This window comes from Bos indicus, chromosome 24 (assembly GCF_029378745.1).
Source record: "Bos indicus isolate NIAB-ARS_2022 breed Sahiwal x Tharparkar chromosome 24, NIAB-ARS_B.indTharparkar_mat_pri_1.0, whole genome shotgun sequence".
NCBI classification, from domain to species: domain Eukaryota; kingdom Metazoa; phylum Chordata; class Mammalia; order Artiodactyla; family Bovidae; genus Bos; species Bos indicus.
The window spans coordinates 58,045,703-58,068,794 of NC_091783.1; the positions used below are offsets into that span (position 1 = coordinate 58,045,703).

At 46.9% G+C, this 23,092-nt stretch overlaps 1 protein-coding gene and 1 long non-coding RNA gene across 8 annotated transcripts in view; one reads left to right on the plus strand and one right to left on the minus strand.

Annotated features, from left to right (window-relative positions):
- Nucleotides 1-23,092, minus strand: part of ALPK2 (alpha kinase 2) — a 143,142-nt gene that overhangs the window by 89,378 nt on the left and 30,672 nt on the right. For all 7 annotated transcript variants that reach the window (XR_011563863.1, XR_011563865.1, XR_011563864.1 and 4 more), the window contains exon 4: nucleotides 4,984-6,703. Coding sequence is in view for 4 of the 7 variants with exons in the window: in XM_070779115.1 (XP_070635216.1) it covers nucleotides 4,984-6,703 (1,720 nt within the window). In the remaining 3 variants the exon portion in view is untranslated. The remainder of the gene's footprint in view (nucleotides 1-4,983; nucleotides 6,704-23,092) is intronic.
- Nucleotides 6,588-23,092, plus strand: part of LOC109577737 (uncharacterized) — a 51,947-nt gene continuing 35,442 nt past the window's right edge. Inside the window, exons 1-2 of the long non-coding RNA XR_002183569.2 lie at nucleotides 6,588-6,725; nucleotides 9,718-9,825. This is a non-coding gene — a long non-coding RNA (uncharacterized lncRNA). The remainder of the gene's footprint in view (nucleotides 6,726-9,717; nucleotides 9,826-23,092) is intronic.

Sequence of the window (23,092 nt, forward strand, 5' to 3'; positions counted from 1 at the left end):
TTTCTTACATCTATGCATGGACAATTATTAAAAATTTCAATTAAGAAAAAGCAAAAAACATCTTGTAGCCAGCCCTTAACGTTTTTAATATGGGGAGATAAGTAACAAAACAAAAAAATGATAATACTTATTAAATGTTAACTGCATAACAGGTACTGTGCTGAGCATTCTACATGCATGGCTCTATCTTTTCTTCTTAATATTTACTTACTTATTTATTTGGCTGTGCCAGGTCTTAGTTGCAGCATGTGGGATCTCGTTCCCCAACGAGGGATAGAACCAATCTCCTGCACTGTGAGCATGGCATCCAGGCCACTAGACCCCCAGGTGAAGGTAAAGTCGCTCAGTGGTGTCCGACTCTTTGCGACCCCATGGACTGTAGCCTATCAGGCTCTTCCATCCATGGGATTTTCCAGGCAAGAATACTGGACTGGGTTGCCATTTCCTTCTCCAGGAGATCTTCCCGATCCAGGGATTGAACCTGGGTCTCCCGCATTGTAGACAGACACTTTACCATCTGAGCCACCAGGGAAGTCCCTATATGAAAGTTTTAATTTGCACAGCACTCTGTGAGGTGGTGGTTGTTATTATTACTGTTGTTACTATTGCTATCATTTCGTTTCAAATGAGGAAACTTGGGCTGGGAGAGCTTAACTAGTTTTTCCCAGGTCACACAGTCAGGAACCAAACATGGCTCCAGAGCCCACGACATTATACGAAGAATGCAGACAAGAATGTTGTTTCTCTGGAAGAAGAAATCACAGTTAAAGATGAGGAATGTGCTTCAGGGAAGTGCAGTTTGAAGGAGCCTGCACCTTGGCCTTGAAGGACCAGGTGAACTGAGCTGGCAACAAGCCAATCGAGGGCACTCCAGACCTGAAGGTGGAAGAAAGCACTGCCTGTATGAGAAACTGCCTCCTCTTCCAGATGAGGAAACCAGTGTGCGCGTCTGCTTCGCCTCTCAGGTAGACAGAGGCATAATCGTGGAAGGCCCCGAATGCTTGGGGATATGGTGAGGTCTTCCCGGATCCAGTTAGCAGGGAGTGAGAGCTGATAAGACACCACTAAGGCCAAGGCTGTATCTGAATCACTGGCATTCGCAAGCCAAGCCAAGTGCAAGGTGTGGCCAGCTTGGCATAAACCAATCAATTCCCAATGATGGGGCTTCCCGATGGCTCAGCGGGTAAAGAATCCTGCAATGCAGGAGACACAGGAGATGTGGATTTGATCCCTGGGTCGGGAAGATCCCCTGGAGTAGGAAAATGGCAGCCCACTCCAGTATCCTTGCCTGAAAAATCCCATGGATAAGGAGGCTGGCGGGCTACAACACAAAAGGTCACAGAGTTGGACACAACTGAACGACTACGCACAGCATGAATCTACCCCAGGGCCAGAAGAGCAGCAGACAGCAATTTCCTAGTGGCAGGTTGGTATGTGAAGGGAATCAAGGAATGTACTTAGGAAGATGAAGACCACAAATTGTTGAGATCAGTGATTATTAGAATCATACTTGACAATACCTGGAATTCACGGCAAAAGCAATTCTAAAAAGAAAGTTTACAGCAATACCTCAGGAAACAAAAGTCTCAAATAAACAACCTAAACTTAAACCTAAAGCCACTAGAGGAAGAAGACCAAAAAAGCCCTAAAGTTAATAGAAGGAAAGAAATCATAAAGATCAGAGCCGTATCATGTATCAGAGCATGTATCATAAAGATACATGAAACAGAGGCGAAGACAGCAATAGCAAAGATCAGAAATTAAAAGCTGGTTCTTTGAGAAGAATAAACAAAAGTGATAAGCCTCTAACCAGACTCATTAATAAAAAAAGATAGAGGACTCAATCTAGCAACCTAGTACCATGTGGCTACTTACTCATTCAGTTATTGAGCGCATATTATATGACTAGTATGATCCCAAGGACTTGGGACATATTACTGAACAAAACGGTGACCAGCCTGCCTACCATCATGGAGCTCACCTTCTAAGCTTAGTGCTATATCCTGGTCAGGAAGATTCTTAATTATCAGAACCTAAGAATGCATTTCCATACTGTGTACTTGAGATCCCATCTCTTTAAAGAAATGCAAATCTCTCTGGGGTGAGGCTGGGCAACTCTGCAGAAGAACAGACACAGCACTTCTGATTTAAAAGCAAGGATGATCTTACCCCAGTATGGCTACAGGGAAACTTAAGATGGGCAGACTGGCAGGCCTCGCCTCTGAGTTGGATCAAGAAAGCAAGATCAGAACCAAGGTGAAGGATTGGCAGTGCGATCCTTGAAGACGATTCAAGTTAGCCTGGGGTACCCTCTCCGTTTTCCACTCCCAAACTGGGATTAATTTAGGAATCTTCCATAAATGTAGACACTGGGGGCTTTCCAATCTTAGCCTGGGCAAGTACTACTCCAAGACAGATCAGAACAAGATGGCCTTGCTTTGCAAGAGTGGGAAAGGAAGACAGGAAATAAGGACCCCTGGACATGGTTTAGTTTACACGTCAGCCTTGTGCTGTAACACAGAATTAGAGACATGGAATTTTTCTCAGAAGCTAAAAGCAACACACAGATGAAGAGAACATCCTAAAAGATAAGATGCTGGTTACTGTTTCTACTGCTGGGCACCTTAAAGGTAAGTGAATCAGGCAAGAGTCAAGAATGGGCAAATTTGCTAATATTACCCCCAACCAAGAATTTTTAGCCATTTCAAATTTTAAGTTCTCATGAGCCTCAGATGTCTGAGAATAAATATTCTAAATGTCTTTTGACTTAGTTATGGGAGGATTCACACCCATAACTTGGGCTTTTTTTTTAAGCAACATTATAAAAAGTTTGATTTGGTTTTCAATGACCCTCTAATGCTTTTGTATCACGTTTGCAATATTTAGCCATTTGATATACATCTGGCTATGTTGTGCACATATGTAAGAAGCACAGACATCCACAATTAGGGAGTAACTTTTTGCATGGGTAAAAGAAATCTGTGCTCACTATACCACTATCCCTGTGGCATAATTTTCCTGCTTTAGTCAAAATTTTTCTACAGCACAAAACTGTTTTTGAATATACAGCTTCTACTCATGTTGACACTTGAGTGAGAGACTGGCTCTGCTACAGAGAACAGCAAAGTGAGAAATGGTCCCTCCACCTGCAGAGTGCAAGCTATCTAAAAAGTCATATTCATCGTTCTGAGATAATTGCCTTGGTCATGCCTGAAAACACAGATGGGACCTTGAGTTGAGAGCGTGCAAGGTGGGTGTGCACTCATGAATGTGTGAGTGTGTAAGTAAGAGTGCCCTAAGAAGTTCAATAGAGACAACAGGGTCCCAGAGACGGCCTGTTTTATTTCGCTGCATTGCCAGGAAACAAGAGAGCTTGCTGGTCCCCAGAGTTCTCCATCTCAGAATCGAGCTTAGAGCACAGGCTGAGGATGAGAGAGGGGGCTCCCTCCTTCGATGCCTCTCAGCTCTGGGCAGCTGAGGGAGCTAGGAATTGCCTTGCACAGCAGTGGGTCTGAAACTAGCCTTGTCAATAGCCCCTTCCCCTCCTCTGACTTCTGGGAGGCCACTGGGCAACACCTCCCCCTTCACACAGCGCTTAATAACTGAAATAATTTGCCCAGTGAAATGCTCGGTGTGGATGCCAAACAGCTGTGAAAAGGCACCCAGCTGAGCAAGGCAGAGTAGTTTATGAGCAGAAAAGGACATGCTGTGTCTACTGACATGGAGAAATGAACGCTGCAGCTTAATTTTGTATTACTCTTTGGCCAAAACCCCTCCTTAAATGTATCTCGGGCCTGAGTCTGTGGTCACTGCTGTGTTAAACAACCACATAGGGTAAAGCTGGCACTCCTGCAAAAGAGTGGAGTAAATGTGGCCCTCACATGGCTAATTTGGCCAGTGGAACAGAAGAATCTGCTCAGGGAAGAAAAACTACCTTACATATGGAGATTTTTTCAGATTGGCTATTTTATGAGTGGGCCTTTAGAAATCATCAGTGCATTAAATTTTTACTTTTTCCCAAAGTGAACTCAATAACTGAATGCAGTTGGGAATATTTAGTTTTCTTTGGAGTATTATCTAGTCTTCTATAAAAACAATACTAGGTTCCTACTACAGAGTTGGGAGAAGGGAAAGCAGAGGCCGAGTAAAAATAATGATAAATAACTTTTCGTGGGTATTTACAGAAATCAAATCTTGGCCATAATACAGCATCAGTTCAAAGCCCACTTAAAACCCTGTACACTTAAAAATATAATAAATTCATATATCACATAACATCCTTAGTATATTAATTTTTCCATCTCTTTCAAATATACCCCCAAATCAGTAACAGGGTAAAACTTTTTTTTTTTAATTCCTGCAATGTTTTCTTTGCCTCTTTTACACTATGTGGTCTAAGAAAAATAAAACAGAGATTCATTCAAAAATCTACTTAGATTTTTGAGCACAGCAAAGTCTACTTTCTCTGCTTTCTCCAGCATCATTAAGCAAATTCTGCAAATCTTTTAGACACACCAAAATCTCTCATTCATTCTATGAATTCTGATAAAAGCCAGCACTTACCAAGTTTCAAAAGTGTCCTGGAAAATCACCAAAAAGAATGTTTTGGTTTCTTTTAAAGACTACACCCAAAACATTTGCTTGAAAACTTTCTGAATAATGACATTGCCTGATAAAACCCATGCAGTAGACAAAATATCAGATTTCTTTTTCCAGCTGTCCAGAATCCCATTAGTGCCTCTCACTTCTATCTGTCTTTTGCTATAATTAGGATGGCTTAGGGTTTATCTGGGCCTTTTTTCAAAACCAGATTTCCTTCCCAGCAGCAGCCCCTGTCATTCACAAGTCCCCTGGTGGTACCGGGAGAATTATTTTGATGTACACTGTGGCACAGCAATTGTGAATGTGGAGGGAAAGGAAATACACACACGCACACACACACAAATACATCTGAGCTGATAAACTGTGAAAGAGGAGTCCTACCTGAGGATGATCACTCCAGCCTGAAACCTTGCACGTTTCAAATACGTCGGTAACCCGTACCCCTTCTCTCTGGAAGTGCAAGGTCTCCTCCTTAGAGAGCAAGCCGGGTGGAGCCTGCAGGGTTTTCGCTTCTGGCTCTGCTTGGGTTGGAACCTCAGGGCCTCCTGCAGGCAACTGGGGCTTCAGATCAGTCCCCTCTGCTCTGGCATGGGAGCTGACTCTTTTGTCACTCGGGGTTAGTGGGTGCTTAACAGGTCCCTTGGGACAGAGGCGATCCAGGGAGGCTTCCACCGTCCTTTCTTCCAGGCTGGAATTCAGCCTCTTGGCTTTTCCCTTAATTCCCGGTCGCCACGTCCTGGCAGGTTTCTCAGAGCCCCGCTGGCTCCATCCGTCTTTTCCCCCTACTATTCTCTCGGCCCTGGTCTCCAGACACCGGCTCATCCCTGGCTGTCCTGACTCACCAGACAAGTGCTTCCCCTCTGTCCCTGCCACCGCTTTATCCATGTTTAGCAGCTTGTCACCAGAGAATTCCTTTCCGGCCTGGTGGCTGTCTCTGGTTTCTCCTTGAATTCCTGGATAACCGTCTTCAGCAGCCTCCAAGGCAGCGGGTGGTTTATACCTGCCCGGGTCTGTCACCGAAGCCGGTCCATCCTGCTGAAGTCCCAGGGGCAGGGGTATCCCCTCTTGCAAGGATGAGGCTCTGTGCGTGGAGGCCCGGCTGCTCCTTCCCCCCACTTCTTGGGGTGGTGAGTGATGACCACAGAGGCCAGCGGTGGCATCCATGGGGCCCGTGTCATCCGACACCGGGGGCCTGCAACCCAATTCACTGAAGAAACGCGCACACCCACCCAGGCTACACTCACTGAATTCCATCTCTTCGTCATCGCTTTCTAATAAAAAAACACGCTCCATCCCCTGCAGGTTCCTTTGCCAGATCGCATTAGAGTAATCTGTCATAACGTCGGAACATTCCAGATACTCCAGGTCATCATCTGAAAACTCCTCGGCGCAGGTTAGGGTTATCTCTGGGCAAAGTTCATAGTCACTGTCAGAGTCTGTGCTGGAAGCCGGGGGGCTGACGGGCCTGGTACCTGGAGGAGCGGACGAGTCTGCCCGTGTCAGGGCCAGGCCGAAGCTGATGTACTTCTGGACTCTGGCATTTTGGTGACTAGAGTTCAAGGCTTCCTCGTTAGGGCCCTCAGGGTCTAAGGCACCATCTGTTAACCTTGGTACTTCGGAATGCACGGCCCTGTGGCCACACACATCTTGTTTATCAGGAGCATCACTTGAACTAGGAAAACGCAACCCGTCTGCAACGCCCTCTGTGTTAGCAGCACCACCAGCCTCTTCCGTTTGCCTCGTGTCTTTAACCGCCAAGGGGTTGTCAGAGCCAGACGCGCCAGGGTCACGGTTGGCCGATACCTGGAGTGAATGAGCACCGCTGGATTTGGAGGAGGGGGCGTCAGCTGATGTAGGAGGCCCCGAGGCGATACCTTCTCCTTCCTTATAAGGATGCTCTTTCTCATCAGTGTGGCTTGGGCTCTCCTGCTCATATGTCTCCGTGTCGTGTTTCCAACCTGTGTGCCCGTCATCTTTTGGGTTGGGAGAGAGTGGTTGGTCCTCTGTCGGGCACTGCACTTCAATGGAAGCAGAGCAGCAGATCATCCCAAAACAGTTCCGAGCAGAGACTTGATAAACAGCAGTGTCATTTTGGGTACAGCTAGGATGAAGAGAGGAGACACGTAAGTTTGCATGCCGACATGCCTTGCATCCTGGCACACACACACAATGACCGTGGTTTTCCTGCACACTCAAGATCTGGGGTCCCCCTGGGAAGGGGTTTGTGGTCAGAGGCAATGGGCTGAGATGCTCAGCATTTTCCCTTAAGACTTTCACAGTCTTACCCCAAATCGAAAATGCTGAGAATAACTCAGATGAATGGGGAAACAGTTTCTAGTTTCTTCTTCTCTCTTTTATTTTAAGTCATGTTATGGTATAGAAACTTGAAGCAGCATTACTTTCTGAAGGAATGCATAGTACACAAAAAACTAAAGCACTCTGAATCTTATAGTGGGCTACTGTAAGCAGTAATTCTTTTAAAGACTGTGCTAACGATACTGGATGCTTGGGGCTGGTGCACTGGGACGACCCAGAGGGATGGTATGGGGAGGGAGGAGGGAGGAGGGTTCAGGATGGGGAACACATGTATACCTGTGGTGGATTCATTTTGATATTTGTCAAAACTAATACAATTATGTAAAGTTTAAAAATAAAATAAAATTTAAAAAAAAAAAAAAAAAAAAAGACTGTGCTAAGAAAACATGGTTCTTGCCAGGAGGCTGTAAAGCTAACACCATACTAGAACTATGTGCATGAAGAGCAGTGCCCTTTCCTCTTTAATTTAACATGACTATGAAGTCTAAACCACAGCCACGAACCCCTCTGGCTGAAAACCAATGTCCACATGCCATCCTGACCAGTACCCGCCCAGTGTTTGGCTCTGGCTCAGCAGGGAAGAAACCGAATCCTGGATCACGCCAAGCCTGCTCTCCCTGCTCCAGAAAGGATGGTGCTGGGGGCCCCTCCCTTTCTTGACTGGAGCCACATGGCGCCTGGAGCCTGACTTGCTTTGCTGACCTTTCCCCTTAGAACACTTCTCCAGGCTCTGCAGTCTCGATAAACACGTGTTGTACCTGCTCCACTTTTTTAATATTAAGTTTTATTTGTTTGTTAATACTTAGCAGTGCCAGGTCTTAGATAAGGCACATAGGATCTTTGATCTTTGCTGCAACATGAGGGATCTTTACTTGCAGCATGTGGGATGGCGGGCTGCAGTCCATAGGGTCGCAGAGAGTCGGACACGACTAAGTGACTCGGCACTCACACCTGCACGCGTGCACACATGGGATCTAGTTTCCCCACCGGGGATCGAACCTGGGCCCCTGCACTGGGAGCACCGAGTCTTAGCCACTGGAACACCAGGGACGTCCCTATTTCTGCTTTTGAATTTGCACTTTTATTTATCTCATTTGACCTCATCGTAACACTGCTGGTGTTTTATGTACTATCCATCTTCAGAAAGCAGGAGCTGAGGGTCTAGCTCAGGCTCAGAGGTGATGGTCAGATTGTTAGTGACTCACACGTGTAAGAGATGCACAAATGTCTCCCCCAGGAGGGTCAGTGTTAGATGTTTACAGCCATGGGACACAGTCTTCCTTATCCTCTCTCTTCCTTACTGGAGGGCCCTCTTTGTCTCCTGACCTCACATGTGCTCATAAGCCTTCAACTGTTGGGTACCCACTCACAAAGGCCTCATCTTCAGAAAGCACAAACTAATTTCAACTGCATTAATGCTTTGTTTTTTTGGCAACTTGATTCTCAAGTAGAAGACACTCGAGGTGCCCGAGGTTGGCCAGGCCTGACCCATAGCCAATCTCTGGATTTGTCATGGCCAGTAGCACGGGGAGAATGAGATTTAGGGCAACTTTCTGGGGGAATCAGTAGCTGCTCCTGTCTATTTCACAAGATTATTCTGAGGTTCAAATCACAAAATCAGGGTGAAAGGACTTTGTGAAGCAGAAACTTTATGCCATATGTACTCTATAAGAAAGCGAAAGTGATAAAATGATAATTACATGATGTGATAAGAGTGTTAGCTGACATTGCTATGGCAGTCATATTATAATATAAAGGTGTCAGAGCAATACATTGTACACCTTCAACTTACATGGTGTTCAGTGTCAAATAGAACTCCATTTAAAAAGGGGAGGGGAGACTTCCCTGGTGGTCAAGTGGCTAAGACTTTGTGGTCTCAATATAGGGGGCCTGGGTTCAATCCCTGGTCAGGGTCATACACTGCAACAAAGATCAAAGATTCCACGTGCTGCAACTAAGATCTGGCACAAATAAATAACTTTTTTAAAAAAAGGATGGGGCAGCACTAAGACCAGGTTTTCTCTGGTTCTTAAGAAGTCTGCAGAAACTATCAGGATGACTTGTAAAACCTTACATCAGATTCAAATTCTTGAATCAGAATCTGTGGCTAGGGACTTCCCTGGGGAACAACGGCTAAAACTGTACACTCCCCCATGCAGGGGGTGAGGGTTTGATCCCTTCCTGGGGAACTAGCTTCCACATGCCAAGTAAAGCTCCTGCACACCACAGTGGAAGCCCAGCACAGTAAATAAATAAACAAATATTGAAAAAGAAGAATCTGTGGGTAGAGGGCCTAAGAATTTACTTTTCAAGTTCCCAAACATATTCTGCTACGAATTGTCCTTGGCCTACCCTCAAAGACATCCTCATCCTCATTATTAGTTAGGCTAAGGTCTCTTCAATTGAAGCTGAGAGGAGCATTTCACATGGCCCACGTCATTCCCTTCATGCATCTTTCTGATGCGTTCTTGGAGATTTGGCCTCAGTTGAGAGCTTAAATGGGGCTTCCCCAGTGGTTCAGTGGTAAAGAATCTACCTGCAATGCAGGAGATCCAAGAGACTCAGGTTCAATCCCTGAGTCGGGAAGATCCCCTGGAGGAGGGCATGGCAACCCACTCTAGGTATTCTTGCCTGGAGAATCCCACGGAGAGGAGCCTGGCGGGCCTCAGTCCATAAGGCCGAAAAGAGTCAGGATTGAAGCTACTGAGCATGCACACAAGAGAGCTTAAACAGAGTATAAAACAGCCCCCAGGGGCTTCTGGAAAATCCCAAGTAATTCTGATTTCCTCTTCTATCCAGGCCATGATCCATCTGCTGAACGAACCAGCTACCCTGAAGGTACTATGATTCACGTAGGAAGAAGAGAAAGGAAGAGGAAAAAATGAGCCTGAGAGGCACAAAGGACAGGTAAGAAAGGAATAAAGGAGAGAACAGAGGCGATTCACAAAACTCAAGAAGGGAAAACACAACAAATGTTAGAAAAATATGGCGAAAATCAATGGATTCTGTGCATTTAATTTCTGAATGATGAAATTAACAGATATGGGAATGTTATGATTTAGTAATGTCAGATTTTATGGAACATGTGTTTTAGCTGATATAAGATTTTACAAGTCATCCTGAGTACATTAAAGAGGAAGAGGAACTGGATTAAGTATAATTAACTTCTCACTGTCTAATGAGTGCCTTTGAGAGAGTTATGGTTTGCGGTTGGCATGTCCTAGATAATTATTTCTCAGCATCCTAACGAGGAGGTGGAGAAAATCCGGCAAGAAACCCAGCCTTGTTGAATGCCTCCTCTATTAAACAGTATGCTGGCTGCTCCCTGTCCGCAAAACTAAGGCTCAAAGGAGTCATTTCCCCCAAAGTGACAAAGTTGGTAAGTGGCGGAGCTTAGAGAGGAAACCAGAGTCTCTGACTCTTATGCCTGGCTCTGTGTGTCCTGTTAGAAAGTGCACATACAGAGGAGGGAAATGACAGGGTGCAGAGAAAGATCACATCTGCAAGTAAAGGGTTTCTTTTCTGAGTTTGCATCTTCATGGGTAAACTGACGACAAGAGTGTGAACCAATATAACGGTAAGAGCTGACGGGGAGTCAAGGAGGGACTTCCCCAGTAGGTCCAGTGGTTAAAACTCCAAGCTTCCAACGCAGGGGGCTCAGGTTCAATCCCTGGTTGGGGAATTAAGATCCCACATGCTGCTCAGTGTGGCCAAATGAATAAATAAAATTTTCCAAATTAAAAAAAAGAGATGGGGGAGATATCATGTCCAGCCCTGAAATGACTAAAAATCTCCCGGAGAGGTGTTGTAAGCTTCTCAGAGGCGCTTACAGTCAGTTCTGTGCCAAGTTGCATGGTGCATTCCAGAAGGGCAAAGGGAATTCAAAGCAGGGACTTCGGTGGTAGCCGTTGAAATGGCATGAACACAAGGTTGGGGTTTAGAATCTTGGTGAAGTGCTGGCAGAGTGGCCTGCCTGTGGGCCCCACGGTGATTTGACAGGAATTCAAAACCATTCGGGAAGAAATTCCCTGAACAATTAATTGCGCTCTCCTTGCATACCTGCATACCTCTCCTTTCGGCTGAAGAAGACAGCAGCCTTCCTCCACCTTGCTGTGAAAATCTTGCCTGAATACTCTTAGGTTCTTTCTAAATGAATCACTTCCATATTAGAGAAAAAGGGATGCATGAGACCTTAAGTAAATGGGGCTTCTTCTGAGCTTGAACTATTTGGTTTAAACCAAAGGTTCTCAAACATTTTGGCAGCAGGACCCTTTAAACGCTCAAAAATAATCGAGGATTCAACAAACGTTTGTTTATAGGGGTAATATCCACCAATGTTGACCATATTAAAGTTATGGAAAAATTGAAAACATTTGTTTATTCCTTCAAAAAGAACAAAAATTGCCTTATTACAAGTTTGCATAAATGACATATTTTTATGAAAAATACCAGGACAGCACCAGAGAGGAAAAAAACATTTTTTTTTTTTTTGCAAAACAAAGTAACATTGTGCATGCTAAGTTGCTTCAGTCGTGTCCAGCTCTTGAACACTGGAAGAGTGGTATTGCTTTACATTTTTTTCATGTAGCTTGTGGCTTAATAGAAGACGGCTGGATTTTTTGTATCTGCTTCTGTTTTCAATGGGATGCACTACAGTGTTTGGGTTGAAGTATATGAAGAAAATCTGGCCTCACACAGATACGTTGTTGGAAAAGGAACCAGTATTTTAATGGTCTTTTTAATATGGTTTCAGATAACCTCTTTGATACCACACAAAGATTAGTTGCAATGTGGAATCCAAAACATGATCAATTAATTTTTCATACATGTGACACAGAATCTGTTGGTCTGCACTGCATTTTACATGGATCTTTAACCCATGTGTGATTTTGTATCACATATTGGTCATTTGGAAAAACTTGGTTCATGAGATCTTCCTAATGTTAATATGGTTCAATATACAATATTTTTAAGAATTACATTCATTAATATTACTCTTACCCTTGTCAGAACAGCCTTGAAGTATTGGGAAACTATCAAGCTTATAAAGACATACAAGTTTTCCAAACTTCTAAATTAAGGAAATAATATGAATATTCACTTATAACAATGTGAGTCAATTCTGTGCTAAACGGCATGAAGTAGAAGATGAAAAGCATCAGCAAAAACTGTGACATAAAGGACCCCTAAAAGTTTCCTCCTTTACAACGAGAAGGCAGCATTTGTCTGAATCAACTTTTTCAGAGCTCTCAACACCAGTCAAGGGCAAAGTAGGTAGCATTTGTTCAAGAAAAATGGCTGACTCCCAGCAAGAAGAGTGAGTTTTTTGCAATTTAATTCACCCTAGCCCTCTCCCCTATCCCCAGTTGCATGGTAGTCTCAAGAACCAAGAGCCCACAATCAGTGAAAATCTGCAGCCCAGTAACCACTAAAGGAGAAAGAACAGGGTGGGAAGCCCCTGCTCCTGAAGCCCCCTTCCCAGGGAATCAGTATTATGACCCGTCTGGTGCTGACCTGGACGACCTCACCCACAAGACTGTCTTTATGTGACAGAGCTCAGTCAATATGAACAATATTTTTCCTGAGAGCATTTTTGTCCGAAAATTTCAGAGCCAATAGTTTCACATCACGGCTGCCTGCAGCAGGGGATAACAACTACGGCAAACAATAGGCAAACGGATATGTTGGATTGGGAAGGAGGAGGTTGGTTACCATTGATGCTGGCGCTGCGGGTGGGGGGGTGGGCAGGAGGCTGGGGGTAGCGCTAATTCTAGAAGTTCCTTGGGATGGTTTTGTGTCCTGTGAACAAGTGTCATAAATGTGAGTAAGAACTAAGAACCCAGGAAAAGGATCCACAGGACTAGTGATGTTATAAAATAAGACCATGAAGACAAGGAGCTGGGGAACAGAATGTATCAAGTCCAATAAAAGACATGGAGTCATTTTTTTCTTTAGCCATTGGTGCAATAGACCAATCCAAACGGATGCACTTTTAAATCCCTCCACTTCTGTCACCATGATTCTCATCATCCCCGAAGGGTGTCGTGCTTTCAAATGCATTATTTCATACATTTATCTTTTCATGATTGTTGTTATTATTGTTGTTTAGTCGCTAAGTCATACCCAACTCTTTTGCGATCCCATGGATTGTAACCCACCAGGCTCCTCTGTCCATGGGATTTTCCAGGCAAGAATACTGGAGTGGATTGCCATTTTCCTCTCCAGGGAATCTCTCCCACCCAGGGATCGAACCCGGGTCTCTTAGGTCTCCTGCATTGCCGGCAGATTCTTCACCACTCAGCCACCTGGGAAGCCCTTATTCATGACCACAGTGGCACAAATAAGATAAGTTGCATCTGTGTGGAATGCGAAGCAGATGAGCCCGCTCCTGTTGCTGCTCCTTTCCTTCTGTCTCCTGGATGTCATTTGCCCGCTCCCCCAAAATGCTCTCACCATCATTAAAAATGCTGAAACTCAAACTGTGAGACGTGGCCAGGTGCCCTGAAGGCAGAGCTGGTAGGAGAAGAAGCTGAAACTGTTGGCTAGAGGTAAGATTTGGAACCCTCTCTGAATTTCAGATATGATTCTATTACTCATTCCATGTTCCAGTGGAAGAAAACAAGATCTGGGAACGAGCTGTCTCCCCGGCCCCTCCCTGAGCCTGCCTGTGCAACAGTGGGGGGAGGCTGGGCTCAGTGCATACTTACATGATGACATCCTTGTCCTTCCCGCAGTCAGAGCACAGGGTGAAGGTCATAATATTTTTTGACATTAAGTGTCTGTATTTTATGACTTGCCTAACTGCTATTGTCCATTTTATAAACTGACTTACTCAGAATAACTAAAGGAGTAAGTAAGGCTTGCGTTTCCTTTCCATGCCCCAAAGCTAAGTTCATTACGGAGATGGAAGAATTCTAACACTACAAACACATGGAATTTCTTAATATTTTCTGCAAGAAGCTAGATGTATTTTAAAATTGATAAAGAGATTCCTTGGACATGCACCGATTTATCTAGTTACTTATCCAACAGATGTGCTGAACCAGACATCTGGAGAGATGAAGGGGGCTTTGGTTTGTGCTGCTCCAGGGATCGTCTGCCCCTGTCCCCTCTTGTGCTCACTATTACAGAGCTGGCCCCTGGAACCTGCATTTCCCCCTCTCCCAGGGCCACTGGCTCTCTGCTGCACTTGACCCAAAGAAGGCAGGGGACGGGGCTTCCCAGGTGGCACAGTGCTAAAGAATCCACCTGCCAATGCAGGAGGCACAGGAGACACGGGGGCTGGAAAGATCCTCTGGAATAGGACATGGCAGCCCACCCCAGTATTCTTGCCTGGAAAACCCCACGGACAGAGGAGCCTGACGGGCTACAGTCCACGGGGTTGCAAAGAGTCGGACACAACTGAGCATGTACACACACATACAACACATATGTATACGCACACACACACACACGCGCGTACACGCACACACGCAGGCAGAAGGTGGGGCTGACCCAGGCCAGTTAGGAGCAGGAGGAGTTACTGACCAGGAGGTGGAGTCCACATCATGAATGACTTTGCATCCCAGACTGAGGGGTTTGGACCCCAAGCTCCAGTTCTTCGGGAAGCAGATGAGAGTGCTCATTTCGGGAGGAGTGGAAATCGTTCTGTGAGAGGCTCACCATGTTGCACAGGGTACCAGGGTGAGGCTGAGAGGCCCCGCTCTCCTGAGGCCTCCAGCTAAGCAGGAACATCCCATCCTCCCCTAAGTCCTGTTCGACCTACAAGCACATACACCCGGCACACGGCATGGCACTTGAAAAAGGAGACGGAACATGGATGGCATGAGACCTGCTTTCTTCCCTGGGGGAGCTAGCAGTTTGGCCAAGAGATAACTCTCAGGTATTAAACAGGGAGCAGGACATGATTTGCAAACTTCAGAGTCATCGAATTCTCAAAGGCACCGTGGAGGCAGGGAGTGCTTGTGCCAGACAGGAGGGGAGAGGTCAGGGTGGCTTGGATCTCGGGCAACAGAGCCAGGAGCGGGTAACCTGAGCCCAGTGGGGAGGATTAGACTTGGCTGGACAGGGAGGAGGGGCGGGCACTCCAGGCAGATGTATAGAAGCGAGACCCAGCGGGTCACAGGTGAGGGTCAGCGAAGAGATGAGCCGTGTGGGGAGGAGGCCCTGAAGGGTGGGTGTCGGGGGCTGGAAGGCATGGAACTCTGCTCAGGAACGAACTGCCGGGCAAGTCTGCTGTCCCTCTCCATTCAGGTGCAATTCTGAGCAGATGGGAGAGGCAGGCTGCAAAGTGAGTACAGCGTGTTGTGCGTAGGGGCAGGCTTGGCGGCCAGCCCGCCTGGGTTCACACGCCGTCCGTCCGCCGTGTGATGGTGGACAATCACTGGATCTGCACTGGGGCTGACATGAGGTTACGGAGCTAATTCCTGGAAAGGGCTTAAAGCAGGGCCCGGGACACACGAAGCTCTAAATCGGTGGTTCTCAGCCCTGCCCTGGAATCTCCTGCAGTGCTTTATAAAAACTGCCAGTGCCAGAGGAGTCTTAGGGCAGGGAGACCATTCTGCAGGATGCGATATTGGTGGGCAGGTGTCATCAGGCATTTTCCCAAACCCATGGGATGTACAACATCGAGAGAAAGAGAGTGAGCTCTGATGCAAATTGCAGACTTGGGCTGGTAACGGTGTGTCCGAGAGTCTCACCAGTTGTGACAAACGCCCTGCTCTTGGGAGGGGATGCAGAATGTGGAGAGTCTGCACTGGAGGCGGGGGGCGGTATGGAAACTGCTTTCGGCTCCATTTTGCTGTGAACCTAACAGTGCTCTAAAAAATAAAACCTGTTTGAAAGAGCGGAAAATATTACCAGTGCCAGGGCCCCACCAAAACAAAACAAAACAAAAAACCAGTTAAGCAGCATCTCAGTGATGGGCTGTGCTGCTGGCATTTTTCAGCCTCCTAGGTGACTGAGGCTCAGCAGGCGCTGAGCTAACAGAACATCAGCTTGGGGACCTGGTGAAGCAGGTGGGGGAATCGCTCAGTGGACGGCAGAGGAGGGTTAGGGCTAGGCCCGGGCATGTCAGCGGGTGGCTTCCTGGCTCTCATTTGGCACAAAAGTGCTGAGCATGTGGCAGCTTTTTGAACCTCTAGGATCAAATGCAGACCAACCAGATATTCTGTGAACAAGACATGAGCACACTGGTTTCAGAAAGGACACCATCTCATGGCTTTACTCCCAACAGGCTTAGTGAACAGACAACAGACCCCTCTTCTCAAAAGAAAATTCAAGGGTAGCTGGAAACCATCACCACCGGCCTCACCGACAGGCCACCAAGCTGGCACAGTGTCCCAGAACGTCTCCGGAAATCTCAAAGGACATGGTGACAACAGCAAGACTCCTAGATTAAATTGCAAATCCATCTATGAAAGACATGGCCTCTTGAGAGCAGGACAGAAAACCAGGCAACCCTGGACCCTGGCTCGGAGGACCCAGTGCTCTTTCACAGAAGTCAGTTAGCTTAGAATTCTGAAGGACTAACACTGTTATTTCATCTAAACACCCAGCATGCTCCAAGACAAACCTGGATTTTTCTCATCCAAACCTGCTTTCCGTCTCACAAAAATGTGCAATTCTGTTCTACCAGTTATTGGGGCCATGCACCCTGGAGTTGGTCCTCCACTCCCTCCTAGCATCCGGTCAAACAGCAAAATATCCAGTTGTGTCAGATGGATCCAGAAGCTAGTGGCTTCCTGCCTCCTTCTCCAAGACCACCGTGGACCAGTTTTGTTGGTGTGTCTAATGTGTGACTCCCTCTCTCTTGACTCTATTCCATGAGATCACGGGCTTTGCTGCTGCTGCTGCTAAGTCGCTTCAGTTGTGTCCGACTCTGTGCAACCCCATAGACGGCAGCCCACCAGGCTCCCCCATCCCTGGGATCCTCCAGGCAAGAATGCTGGAGTGGGTTGCCATTTCCTTCTCCAATGCATGAAAGTGAAAAGTGAAAGGGAAGTTGCCCAATCGCGTCCGACTCTTAGCGACCCCATGGACTGTAACCTACCAGGCTCCTCTGTCCATGGGATTTTCCAGGCAAGAGTACTGGACTGCTGCTACCATGGGTTAAAGCCACTGCAGCAGGAGTGAAGCAAAAGGGGTCAACCAGCTTCCTTGGGAGAAAATAGTGAAGAAAACATATGAATGGGACATTTGAACGGACAGTGGAAACTGCGATTTTATGCCTGTCTGCTGTCAGTTAATTTCAGACCTTCAGAAATAGAAGTTGGAGTAGTGACAGTCAAAAATCCTAAATTCAGGATTCTTACAGAAGCAGAGACTGACGTCACCTTGTTATCCCAGCAGCGAGAGATTAAACACTGTAGTCACTTCACAGCCACGCCGCTGGCATGTGTGCTTGTCAGGGCAGACAGCGTTACAGAGGCCCTTGGTTTGGGGAAAAAAGAAAAAAACCCTTTCTCCTCCTGCCTCTGAAGTGGTTAGGACTCTCTACAAATAAAAACAGTGCTTAGGAAAATTTAAACAAAGAAAAGAAAAGCAAGATCTTCCTGGACCCAGGGATCAAACCTGGATCTCCTGCAACGGTAGCACATTCTTCACCATCTGAGCCACCAGGGAAGCCCCAGCTCTTGGACAATCCCAGGCATAAGATAGGCCTTCCATGAATCCTTTTTTTTTTAAGTCTTTATTGAATTTGGTACAATATTGCTTCTGCTTTCCCCCCCCCCCCAATGTTTTGTGGTTTTGGCCATGATTTTGGTTTAAGATGCTGGATCAGGGATCGAACCTGCAACCCCTACAGTGGAAGGTGAAGTCTTAACCACTGGACTTTTAGGGATGTCTGTGAATCCTTATTTTTAAAGGAAGTCCTCACAATCACTTCTTTTTGAGCTCTACTCCAGCAAGTGTGTTAGTAGACTTGTTTTGGAGAACAGCCCTAGCAGAATGAGATGCAGTGGGGGACAGGACACAATTCTTGGCTAATCCTAGCTTTGGCCCTAACCAGTTGTTAGGAACTTGGATGGGTCCCACCATCACTCCGGGTCTTGGGTCTATAATGGAACTGGATTGGACCAGTTGCATTTGACCAATTAAATCAGCATTTCTTGGGAGTATCACCTAAGTATCAATATTTTTCAAGAGTTCTCTAGGGGTAAGGTATAGCCAGGGGCCAGATAATCCATAGAACAGGGCCTCTCACACATTAATCACCCGGGATCTCGTTAAAAGGCAGCATCTGATTTTCCAGGCCAGGGTCTGGGACTCTGGTATTCTAACGAGCTCCCAGGGAAAATCAACTTTGAAAGACAAGGCCTTGGAGTCGCTTCCAGCTCTACGACTCCACCACGTCTACGAAAAGCGAATGTCCCTTTATTAAACCCTCAGAAAAATATCAGCTGTCACTTGACTGGCACCTCCATTTGAGCTGAGTTTGTAGGAAATGCCGAGCAGATGCCCCTGTGAAATTTAGTGGCTGTTTAAATTGGTTTTGCCTTTTTTGTTGTTCATTTCATTTATTTTTTTTAATTGGAGTATAATTGGTTTACAATGTGGTGATAGCTTCTGCTGTACAACAACGTGAATCAGCTGTAAGTGTAAATACATCCTCTCTCCCTGGAGCCTCCCGCCCACCCCTCTAGGTCATCACAGAGCAGCAGGCTGAGCTCCCTGTGCTTACAGCAGCTTCCCACCAGCTGGCTCTTTTACCCATGGGCTTCCCTGGTGGGCCAGAGGTAATGAACCTGCCTGCCAATGCAGGAGACATGGGTTCTACCCCTGGGTCAGCAAGATTCCCCGGAGGAGGAAATGGCAACCCACTCCAGTATTCCTGCCTGGAGAATCCTGTGAACAGATGAGCCTGGTGGGCTACCGTCCACGGGGTTGCAAAAGAGTCGGACATGACTTGACAACTGAGCAACGAGTGTATACATGTCAATCCTAATCTCCCAGTTCCTCCCACCCTCTCCTTCCCCCAACTGTGTCCACAAGTTCCTTCTCTGCGTCTGCATCTCTATTCCTACCCTGCAGGTAGTTCATCAGGACCATTTTTCTAGATTCCATGCATATGCATTTATATACGGTATTTGTTTTTCTTTTTCTGACTTTTTTCACTCTGTATGACAGACTCTAGGTTCATCCACATCACTATCATTGACCCAATTTCATTCCTTTTTATGACTGAGTTGGTTTCGCTTTTTTAAAAAACTAGTTGCTCGACCCAGGCAGGAGGAAATACTGCAAAAACAGACCGGAGAACTTCTCTCTCAAAAGCAGCCTAGGAGACTGTGGTCAGGGAAGGAACCGTTCACAATGTGATTGCTTCTCTTTGCCTGCTGCTCTCTTGTCAGAGCCTTGGTGCCAGCTGCCTCCCCCTTGGTCCTCTTCCCTGGCCCATCTGCCTTGCTCCCATATCACCTGGTGCCTGCTGGGGGAGCCAGCCCGGCAGCTGGCAGCAGACAGGAAAGTGGGGAGTTGGCACAGTGCCCGGGGGAGCAGCCCCTCGCTGGGGGAGCAGTAGGCAGGAGTGGCAAGGAAGAAGCATCCCACAGCTGGGGCAGCAGTCCAGGGAACCGGGGATGACAAAGCCAGAGAAGTGCGGCCACAGAGTGACCGGAAGCTCAGGCTCCCACAGCTTAGTGGGTGACCAGAGCCACTGGCGTGGTGGCCTGGTCCTATGGCTCCCGCAGGAGGCCTCTTAACAGTCCCTATCTTCATACCCCCTTAAACAGCACAGCCCCTGAAGGACCGGCAGGCTGACCACCGAGAAGCCACCATGATTCAAATCCTTCCCCCGAAACTCAGAAGGCTGTCCAGAGCATGGCTCTGTGGGGAGAAAAAATTGACTGACAAAGACAGAGGAACAGGAGAAACACATGCAAAGTTTATTTAACTCGCACATGCACGTGGAGCCTTCACCAAAGAGCGAAGACTCAGAGAAGTGACCAGATCGCACATGCACGTGGAGCCTTCACAGAAGAGTGAAGACTCAGAGAAGTGACCAGAACAAGAAGCGTTTATACTGTGTAGACGCAGAAATGATAAATTTGTGCGAAGGCCTGACAAGACAGGTGTGCGCTGTGGGCAGTAAGTGGTGAGGAGGCCACGGGGAGATACGTGTGACTTTCACGAGGTTTGTTTGTACAGAGCTCTTGCCCCAGTTTCCCCGTTTCTGGTGATGAGAAGGCCTTCCCTCCTCTGGGCACAGGGAATGCACCTTTCACGGGGAGTTTTATTAATAGGACCTCTTTCTGGGAAGAACGGTGACGGGGGAAGGTCAGAATGATCTCTCTGGTTCTTCCATTTTTTAAAAATTCCTTCAACTTAAGATCTTTCATATGCCAAGGTATCATATTTAGGGGTGGCGCATCCCGCATGCCATCAGCTCTTTCCCCTCCCCTTAGATGAAGATTCAGTAAAGAACATAACAAATGCACCATATGCATTGCGTAATTCATCCCACAGAGCTCACTGTCCCGGGTGCTGGGGGTACAGCAGGGAACAGATCGGACAAGTTTCTGCTGCCGTGGAACCTACCTTCAAGCTGGGGGAAAACTATGACAAACAAAAATATAAATAAATACATGTCAGGACTGGAAATAACCCGTGTCCAAGTATAAGATAACAAATTCTGGGAGATCCAAACTATGAAACTCAGAAACCAAAAACCTCCTTTTTTGCTCAGCCAAAAAAGGAGGGAACCACTGATACACCAAACAACACGGATGATTCTTGAAATAATTACGTGGCATGAAAGAAGCCAGATACAAAAGAGTACATGCTCCACGATCTCATTTAATTATAAAAATTCTAGAAAAGATTAAGAGAGTCTCCAGGGACCAAAAGCTTGTTGTGTGAGGATGGTGGGGGGCGGGCACAAAGAGGGCCAGAAAGTGGGGGTGCAAAGGGGCACAGAGAGGTCCCTTAGGAGACTAAACGTGTCCATTCTCTTGACAGTGGTGATGGTGCCACGGCTGTGTGCGCGTGTCAGAGCGCACCAAACTCAACACTTCAAATGTGAGGAGCGCACTGTGTGCCTATCACACCTACGCAAAGCGGATAAGTGTGTGTGTGTGTGCGTGTGCCCACACGACACACATTACATCATGTGCCACGTGAAGACTGAAGCAAGACAAGGAAGGCAGGACATGCTGGGGGCAGGCGGTGCTATTTTAGATGGCGGGTCAGAGAAGGTCTCAGGTGATTGAGACCTGAAGGCAGTAAGAGAACTAGCCACGGGGTTATCTGGGGAGAGAACATTCCAGAAGAAGAAAGAGCAAGGACAAGGGTCTTGCGGGAGCACCCTAGGCCTGAGTAACACTGGAACTCAGAGATGGCTCAGAATTTAGTTAACGATCAATTCTGAACCGAATCATTGCCCCAAGCTTCACATACAGTCTTTCATCTGTTCTGCCTACCTGGGGAGAGTCCATGCCTTTGGCTAGGCTTCTTAACACTTATATAAGCCCTGGTCATTCTAAACCAGCTCTGGAATCACACTAAGATTCTCATTCAAGAATTCCAAGGGCTTCCCTGGTGGCTGAGTGGTAAAAAAAAATCTGCCTGCCAATGCAGGAGACACAGGTTCAATCCCTGATCCAGGAAGATCCCACATGCCAAGGAGCAACTAAGCTCATGCACCACAAGTACTGAGCCTGTGCTCTGGAGCCCGTGCTCTGCAACAGGAAAACCCACCGCAGTGAGAAGCCTGAGCACCACAGCGAGAGAGCAGGCCTGCAGCAGCCCCCACTCGCCACAGCCAGAGAAAAGTCCGTGCAGCAACGAAGGCCCAGCACAGCCAAAAAATCAATATATTAAATTATTTAAAAAAAAATAATTCCGAGATCTGTTTGGCCCCCATCTTCTCTGAAATGGGAAGGCAACGTAATCCCACTTTTAAACTCTTATGACTAAGAGTGACTAACAGTAGCTAACAAAACACAGAAGACCCTGAAAAAGTGAACATTTACCTGGCATTTGGTCAGTACCAGGCACTGTTCTAAAAACCTTCTATGTATTATCTCAGGACATCTTCCCCCAGCCTTGCAAGGGAGATACTGCTATTATTTCCACTTTACCCTTTATGGGGCTTCCCTGGTGGCTCAGAGGGTAAAGCATCTGCCTGCAATGCAGGAGACCTGGGTTCGATCCCTGGGTCAGGAAGATCCCCTAGAGAAGGAAATGGCAACCCACTCAAGTACTCTTGCCTGAAAAATCCCATGGGCAGAGGAACCTGGTAGACTACAGTCCATGGGATCGCAAAGAGTCGGACACGACTGAGCGGCTTCACTTTCTTTCTTTCTTTTCTGGTAGACTACAGTCCATGGGATCGCAAAGAGTCGGACGCGACTGAGCGGCTTCACTTTCTTTCTTTCTTTTCTGGTAGACTATAGTCCATGGGATCGCAAAGAGTCGGACACGACTGAGCGACTTCACTTTCTTTCTTTCTTTTCTTTTACCCTTTATAGATACAGACATGCCCAGTCAAGAAGCAGGGCTAACAGTTGAACCTGGGAGGTTATGACTCTGAAGCCAGCCCTTGTTAAGTACCCACTCATGGCTTGCAGAGTGCTGCAAATCTCTGATTCTTAACCAGTGGTCCCACATATACCCCTACTGGCCTGGTCCAGGCCTGACCCTGTGCATGGCTGGGACGCCTTCCAAATTTGGAGCAGTGCTATAGACTGAATTGTGTCCCCTTCAAATTTATGTGTTAAAGCCCTAACTCCCAACATGATGGTGTTTGGTAAGAGGGCTTTTGAGAGGTGATTAAGCTGAGGTAACATCGTGAGGGTGGGGCCCCCGCAATAGGATTAGTGCCTTCACAAGAAGAGATACCAGAGAGCCTGTCCTCCCCCAACCACTTTCTCTCTCTTTGCCATGTGAGGAGACAGCAAGAAGGCAGCCATCAGCAAGCCCAGAAGAGGGTCCTCACCCCACCCTGCTGGCACCCTGACCTTAGGCCTCTAGAACCATGAGAAATAAACTTCTATTGATTAAGCCTCCCAGTCTGCGGTATTTTTGAGCTCATACAGGCAAGGTCAACAAATCATGCCAGATCCAGACACCTCTTATGTATCAAGCTCATTCCTAGGTTCAAGGGTGGCTCAGATGTGGTTTGGAAGGGATCCTGGGAGGGTCCAGAGTATCAGGCTTCCCCAACTACATGCGT